We start from the raw sequence: 8616 nt of genomic DNA on the forward strand, positions 1-8616 counted from the left end.
TCTTAGAAAATGAAACAGAAAACGTTTCTTTCTTTTTTTTTTTAAATGCATCCCATTTTCCTTTAAGGAAAAAAAAGCTTTCTTTAAAAGGAGCCACATACATGGTGGTCTGCTGACACCAGCATATCACCATCCCTTTGATTTTTGCGATTCTCAATGGGTCTCAAACTGAGACCTTCCTCATTAATATTCATGAGGTAGGTCTATTTAAGACCCACTGGGAATCTCAGAAAGTGTAAAACACACTTTCGTACATTACTGTTTGCAGTTACCAAATAGGGAATCGCAAATATTTGCAATTTAGTAATCGCAAGCACTAAGCTTCGTAAATCGGGCCCATGTCCCCACTGTAGGAATTGTTTGAAAACACTCTTGAATTGAACAGGAAGGAGTATAGGTATTTCTACAGAGAAATATTTTTTTCATTTTGAAGTCTGCTATAAATCTCTGAATGAAGTGTCATCACACCGATGACTTTGATGATGTCATCCACTGTCTTGATCGAACAACGAAGACACACCAACTTGACCAGCAGGATGAAAACCATGTGCGCTTTATCTCCGAGGGGACAACTCCCTATGTGAAACTTAACCGCAGTGATGTTCTATTAGTGATTGAGGGTCGGAAGTGTGTCACAGGTACCAGCCTTGAGCCTTCTCAAATCTATCCCAATGATTGAGAGACGCCAATATATATTTACTATTATAAATATAATTATAGTAAATTCATCCACCCCTTGCAGTAGAGCCCCCAGAGAAAGGGTGTGGATGCAGCGTTATAGATGCATGAACCCCAATCTTTGTCAATAAGGGAATATGATTTAGTGACTGCCGTACCATCACGTTGTGATTGAGAACCTGTTAAAAACTACACATCAGGCATTATCTATCCAAACGTGCCCTCGTGACAAAGTGCTTTATTATAATGCAGATGAAAACCAATCTGTTTCCTAATGCATATGTTTGACATATGAGTTTGTGTTTGGATTCTTATGCCTTTATTGAAAAACAAAGTCCATAATGATTTTATTCTGCTAATATAACCTACATATGGGTGCCAAGTTTCATCGTCTGTCAGAGTACAGAGTTTGATACTTGCTGAGTTGTTCATAGTTAGGTATATTCGTTATATTGTAGCTGTACTATGATTCTTGGCAAGTAAAATCACAAGACACAGAGTTCAACTATGAAATAGTCAAGGAAACCTTAGACTCCGTTTTTAAATAAAAAGGTAGGAAAAACACACTGAAAGCAAGCGGTACAATGCTTTTGAATAGGAGTACAAACCTAGGTAGACCTAATGGTTTACCTAGGTTTGCGAAGGACATACTATGAGCTTGGTACTCTTGTCTACCTGAGCAATATTCCTGACCAATCAGTGGCAAGAGCCAACGGGTAAATACACTAATAAGAAATGAAAATGTAAATCAACCAAAATGGATTAGACATAAGTAACTAATGCTATTCAAACTGACATTGATGTGACTACTTCACTTAGTCTCAGAATCAAGAATAAAGAGGGAACAGGTGAATAACATTGAAACATTCACCTAGATAACAGATCATGTGGAAGGACGCAAGCAGAGATCAGAAATGTACTGAATTCTTCATATCACACATTATTGTGTAAATGCAATGTCTGCCACAGAGGACCTGTTTTGGATCATGAAATATAAATCCCACTATATCCTATGGAACTGATACTTCAGCGGACGGGATATCAGTTACCATTTGTGACGCAGTAATCCGTCGGCCAAGATCTAAATCATGCCCTAAGACCGACAATTTAGAAGCTAGTTCATGGAGCTCAATTGCAAATGTTACCACAAAGTGTTTATCAGCTGACAAAGAAGGAAGATCATCCTAAGTATAAGAAAGGTAAAGAAGCATAAGGGTGTGGCAGAGTTGATATCAGTTTTATACAGCCCGATATGGGGTCGGTCTGAATGGATCTGTGTGTCAGCCTGTCCTTGTAGATTAAAGTCACCCGTCACCTTTGGATGGTCTGTTAAAGTTTAAGATTGAATATGTTGCGGGAATCTCGTTGGGGAGGACTGGATGGGAAGAGTCCTGCACCTATAGTTCAGTAAGAAGCAAACTGTCCCACTGATGAGTTATCAGCATGTCAAATATGACCCAATGTTGTTTGAGAAGTGAACAGAAGCTTGGGAATATGCAGGATATCACGCCCCATGGTTTAGTGCAAGATTTCTGAACAGTAGTGTAACTTGATAGATGCTGGTGTGGGGTCCTAGAGGGCTCCTTGGAGTGATAACTCACCAGCACCTAAGGCAAGTAATAGTCCAGGATGACTTGGAGGCAAATTCAAGGAGGCCAGATCGAGCTCGGCTCGAAACCAACGATTCAAAGTACAGAGGTTTTCAAAATCTTGACTTTCAGTCAATCTGCATATACCTAATTCAGAAATGTGCTATTTCAGAGAAGGAGTTAGGAGTTTCCAATGCGCTTAGGCATCTAGGAGAGCACACCTGGAGCTGGGCCAAGCCTGACAGCATTTCCTGTGTAACATGTGGACTCAGTGCAGATGGGAGCAGTTGGGTTTGCCTTTGGCGTAGATGTGCAGCTATTTCCCTTGCAAGCTCCTCCTCTGCCTGCACATACTGACAGTGTTTGTAGTAGGCAGGTGCATTGACCTACAACCATTAAAATGTCGGCTGCATCCACCAGTAAAATTGTGATGCACTGGAGAAAATATGGGCCTGGAAATGAAAAGTAGCACCGGTTAGCTTAAAAGTGTAAAAAGGGGACCCTTCAGATTCCTTCAGTAAGTTGCAAAGGGGCGTAAAGACAGAAAATATGTGCTAGTTTAGCAGAGATTAATAATGAAAATCATTTAATAGAACATTAATGGATGAACAGCCTCAACAAAATTGGTTAAAAACGTATTGCAGTACATTGACTCGAAGCCATAAAGAGACGCTTAAAACAGCCAATGGATGAAAACAGTTACGAAGCAAGTGGCCCAATAGTACCAAGACAAACTTCTTTAAATGTGCAAAATAAGGTGTCACTATTTGAAATCTGGTCACCTCTCTAATGACCTAATGAATAAATGTGGCATATATGTTATTGTTATTCTAGAATCATCTAAAGATAAACAAACTTAGTGCTCAATTTCTAGAATCCTCTACAGATAAATAAACGTAGTGCTCACTGTATGGGTCCTGTCACAATAGCTAACTATGATACTTGACTGGTGAGTTGGTCCGGACCCATAATCCTAGCTATGAACTCATGATTGGGCACGGAAGTGAAAGCAATTGATTAAGAAAAACATGGTAAGCATTATAAAAATGTGTCGTTAATTGGTCGTGGATTAATTCATAGAGATAGGAACAACCAGACAAGCAGCATTTTACATATTCTCCTTTCTCTAGCAGTTATATTCATGAATAGACTTGTTCATATTCTGTTGCCGCCTGCAAACATATTTGCAAACTTCATTTCTCCTGACCTTACCAACTGATCAAGTATTTGTCACAATGGCTGAATCCAGGCCAGATAGCCAAGACCGCTATGTGAGATAGAATTACACTGTGTTTCCGGACAGAAGTAATTTGCATAGTCTGTGTTTATCCTGACTAAGAATTGTAATCTGAGAAAGGGAAGTGATTAAGGCCTGAAGTTAAAGGACCTTCTATGGGGATTTGCTTAGCAGTCTTTCCTATAGTGAATAAATTGTCCACACTTTTGATGTATTGTGAGAGCAGTCAATTTTCCACTGGTTGGAATTATATGTCTGGTGGTCTTAGTGCTGGGATCTGAATGATACAACCTTCTATCCTTTCCAAATATTGAGTGAAAACAACCTCTAGGGAACCTGCCATTGCCCAACTTAAATCACATGTAAAATGCTTAGTTCCTGAGTATTTGTTTTTGAGCCTCACAAGGGTGAAACATTTGCTAAATGAATCACATTCTAAACTACAGAATGCTACTGGGTGGCCCACATTATTGCACACAAGCATAAACAGATGCAAACAACACAATTAAAAAAGATGGGTGACATAGATTGAATATGATAGAAAATTTAGGGAAATAATTAACTGGTTATATGCAAACTGTAGATATATATAACTCAGAAAATGCATGACCTTAGTGTTACAACAACCAAACCTTTTATGGATAAACGGTGCAATCTCCCTCTGTGTCTTCCTGATAAACATAATTTGGTAGAAATGAATAGTAAATAATCCGCTAAATTTGACCGCATCGAGCTTCTAGTGCCAATAGCCTGTACAGGTATTCACTGCCTTGCTGGAAAAGCTACTTGCACAATTCACTGTTTAAAAAATCTATTATTCAAAGTTGGTAGCACTAAACAAGGTTAAGATTCCCTACAAAGCTTTCATTAAAGTAAAACATGTAGACTATAGGAGAATAAGTAAACAAAAATGAACAGCATTAACTGCCTAAATGAAGTTGGAAAAATAAAATAGAGTGTGAGGAGTTTCTCTACTACAAAGTTTCGGCACATTTTTAAAGACACCAGCTATAAAATGGCCTGTGCTGCTTTGGCTGAGTGTAGGCATGACTGTGCTTGAGTACAAGTTGTGCCTGTCTGCTTGTGCATAGGGTAACAGTTCAACTATATGAGGGAGATAAACCCTTAATGTAAAGATACAAGTAAACTGGCTTTAAGTATGTAAAAGGCATGGCCTGAATATAAGTAGAGTTTGGGGAAATAGTAGCTAGCTGGAGTAGGATAGAAATATTTAAAATTAATTTTCATGTAGCTCCAATGTGGCACAGATTAATTTTAGAGAGATGCTAGCACTTTTTAACTTATTGAATTCTTGTGTTTCCACTCATATAGGCAGACACACCCTAGATATCCTTTGTTATTAATTAAACAATGTAGGTACAGCATTACCACCTAATGCAGACTCTTGATCAGATCACTTTGCGATTCCATTTTACTGTTCGCATTTCTCCTGTCAAGAACCTCTTCTCAATCCCATGTTCGAAGGTCACAGAAATTGAACGATTTGCACTGCATTGCGTTACTCTGGATTTATTATGCGATGCAGGGCCACGCAAAGTGATTACATTGATAAATCCAACTTAGGTTCTGCACCCCTATTGCGTGGCCCAAGGGCCACACACACCTTGCGTCAGTCTTACGCCTGCTGTGAGGCAGGCGCAAGATTTTGACGCATTGGCGTCCTAAAAGTGAAACAGTGACATCTCATAGATTTCACTGCGTCACTTCTACGACCCTTCCTTGCGCCAATACCCCCCCCTTGCATACATTATACCTGGCGCAGGTATAATGTGGCGCAGGGGTTTAAAAAGTGACGCATCTACCTAGATGCGTTACTTTGTAAATATGGCTCAACGAGGCGCATTTTTTACGCCACTGGTGCGTCACAAAAAGTGCCCACCGGTGGCGTAAAAGTGACGCACAGCCTCATAAATGAAGCCCCAGATTTTTAGTGCCTTCCTAAACAGGGACTTGGATGTAATCTGGCGAAGTTGTGGGGGAATATATTCCATGCCTTTGAACCTAAGACTGTGAGCGATTTTCCTCCCTTTGACAACAATCGGAAGGCAGGTATTTTCAACAGATTGGCATTTGCTGATCTTAAACTTCTGGATGGAAAATAGTGCTTAAAACCAGTTTGAAGATATTGGGAGCCCGAAGAGTGGAAGGCCCTAAAAGTGATGATAAGGACCTTGAACAGGACGCGTTTGTGAATTGGTAGCCAGTGTAGAATATCTAGCGCCGCTGTTGCGGACGACCTCCTGGGCCTTTTCAGGTTGTTTAATGGAGCCATAAAATGTGGCACTGCAGGACAGAAGCTTAGATAGTGACAGTGTATGAAAATGTAAACTAATAAATAAGTTTTACAAATATCAAATGTAGATTTTTCTGTGTATATATGACAGTTATATTCATTAATGCCAATAGGTCGTCTTCTCCTGTGATTAATTAACAAAACAACCTGTAAAATTAGGATTTATTATGATATATGATTATATGATATGAAATATAATAATGGACAATAAATATAGGGGGAACAGCATTTACAACGCAACTTTTACCACGCAGTACCTTTACCACGAATCTTTTACAACGCAAGTCGTTACAACGACTTGCGCTGGGGGGCGCTGTAGGATAGGGAATAGTTTAATTTACTATCCAAAACCTTCCCTACTATCCACGGGGACTGGAGTTGGAATAGTAAATTAAACTATTCACTATCCAGCGCCCACCAACGCAAGTCGTTGTAACGACTTGCGTTGTAAAACCTGCGTGGTAAAGGCATGCGTTGTAAAAGCATGAGTAGTAACAACATACATCCTAAATATAGTTGTATTTGCATGTTTCATATTTAACACAAAAGCATTTTATAAAGATAACTCACATACTAAATGAAATTGTGTTAGTATGGTTAATATTTAACACAACAGCATTTTACAAAGGTTACATTCACAGTAAATTATAATGAAATAATCTCTGTCCTTGATCTCTGCAGATGCATGTGCTGTGGCCCAAGATGAAGGAAGTTGTCAGGAGTACAGCCTGAAGTGGTCCTACAACAAAGTGGAGAAAAAATGTGTCCAGTTCTGGTATGGAGGCTGCGGAGGCAACTCGAATCGCTTTGAAACTCAGGAGGCCTGCGAAGCCATGTGCCTCGCTTCATCCTAGCGTTACACTTGCGCCTTACCACAATGCGACAACGTACCAGCATAGCTGTCACTGAAGCATTGATGTACCCAACAAATGAAATGGGTGTTGTTCTCAATACTGTGTACTCCGGCTTTGGTGCACTAGCACTTATTGGGAAGTACTTCCACACTCCCATAAAACTACAGGATGCCATGACTGAACTGATGCCAAAATAAGACGTGGAGTAGACAGTATTTCTTGTGTTGCCATTGATTACACACTGCATTTCTTTTGCTAATCATGGATTCATTATTGTTTTACATAGGAAGAACAATATGTTTACCTTACTTGGTAATGGTATTTTTATCTAACAATTGAGGCAACAAAAACATGAACTTCAATTGTGTTGCCTTCATTGCCAAGAATGTGCACTTTCTGCAGTAGCTGTCATTTACTGAAAATGAATTAATACCTCAAACATACAGCATAGTGAAAATTTTAAGATGTAGACCTTAATTTCAAAATGATTTCACTTCTGTAAAATGGGTAAATAAATGCTTTATGTAATTTCCTGTCATCATAATGAAATGATGGCAAAGGATAGGATATCCAGTGGCACAATAGACACTAGTGTATATGGGACAGGTCAGGTATTTTTTTTATGTTTTCAAGCAATTTACAGTTGTGTCTATACAAAGAAAGGGAGCTTAGTGATGTACATAACGTTCCTAATAAATGGTGCTTGTTACAGCCATTCGCCGACCAGAAACGGATGTAACCACTTTTTTGTCAAATTGTACTCTGTCTTTTTTTATTTGTTAAAAAAATGGGAGAAAAACAATTTTTTTTTTATTTCAGTGAATCTTTTTGTGCATTGAACAAATGCTTCTCAGTGGTCCTAAACCATTTTCCTAATTTCTAGCCACTCAGACTCACAAAAAGTATTATTTAAAATAATTACATAACTCTTTCTATTTTGATATCCTTTCCTCAATCTGAGTTATGTGGACTATCACTCAATCATGAGTCTGTATAGCGCGGCTACTCATCCGTGAGGGTCTCAAGGCGCTGAGGGGGAGGGGCAGGGGTAGATGGGGGTGCTGCTGATCCGTCTGGGTGTGGAGGTTCCGTCGAATATACAGGTCTTGAGGTCCTTCCTGAATTGGGTCAACAACGTGGATTGCCTATGGTGGAGGGGCAGGGTAATAACGTCTTCTGGTATTCAAGGCCCTTGCATATTTAACATTGTTTTGTATGACGTCTTCATAAAGTTAAAGATGGCCCAATATTTTCAGATGAGATACAATCCGGATTGGATACAATTTTGAACTATAGAGATCATTTTGCTCTTCCCAAACCTTATAGCAAAGGTGTCCACTACTGGTATAGATTAACATAGTCAGGGTTTATCATCATTAGCTTATGATGGAAACCCATGTTGTACTACATTTTTATTGGTGCTGAAAGAAGTTGACCCAAAAAATTTTAAAATGTGTGCCATCATGCTGTGATTAGTCTTTGATCAATGTAACATGCTCATTGCAGTGCGGATCTATGTTGTTTTACCTATTTGAATAAAGTCATCTTGTCTACAACACAGAGGATGTTATAGTGTTGTACATAGAGGGAAGAGAGTGTGTTGTTTTTAGAACCCCATTCTGGAGACACGTTTGTCTCAGAACACTTGGCAAACATCTTAGTAAATAAATTATATTCACCCTGGTGAATGCCACTAATATCTGTAAATATGCACTATTCTATTTTTATATTCAGTACACATTTTATTTCTTTCCTCTTCAGCACACTTCATGCTTGTTTTGTACGTAGGAGTCCTCCAGCACCCCATCTTTCTCTGTACAATCTCTGGACTTCCCTCCATACCACCAGGGGCGGCTCCTCCATGCGTGCGGAGGAACGTCGCCCCACTGCTTTCTCGCAGTGTGAGAAGCAATAACATGAAATGGTATAAAAAACATTTTATGG

General features: G+C 39.3%; 1 protein-coding gene across 1 annotated transcript in view; it reads left to right on the forward strand.

The window, feature by feature from the left end:
* Nucleotides 1–8226, forward strand: part of LOC147689264 (collagen alpha-4(VI) chain-like) — a 495718-nt gene extending 487492 nt beyond the window's left edge. The window contains exon 43 of the mRNA XM_086942070.1: nucleotides 6500–8226. Coding sequence (XP_086798196.1) covers nucleotides 6500–6672 — 173 coding nt within the window. The 3' untranslated portion in view covers nucleotides 6673–8226. The remainder of the gene's footprint in view (nucleotides 1–6499) is intronic.
* The last annotated feature ends 390 nt before the right edge of the window (nucleotides 8227–8616 follow it).

Source organism: Lissotriton vulgaris, chromosome 10 (assembly GCF_964263255.1).
Source record: "Lissotriton vulgaris chromosome 10, aLisVul1.2, whole genome shotgun sequence".
Classification (NCBI taxonomy): domain Eukaryota; kingdom Metazoa; phylum Chordata; class Amphibia; order Caudata; family Salamandridae; genus Lissotriton; species Lissotriton vulgaris.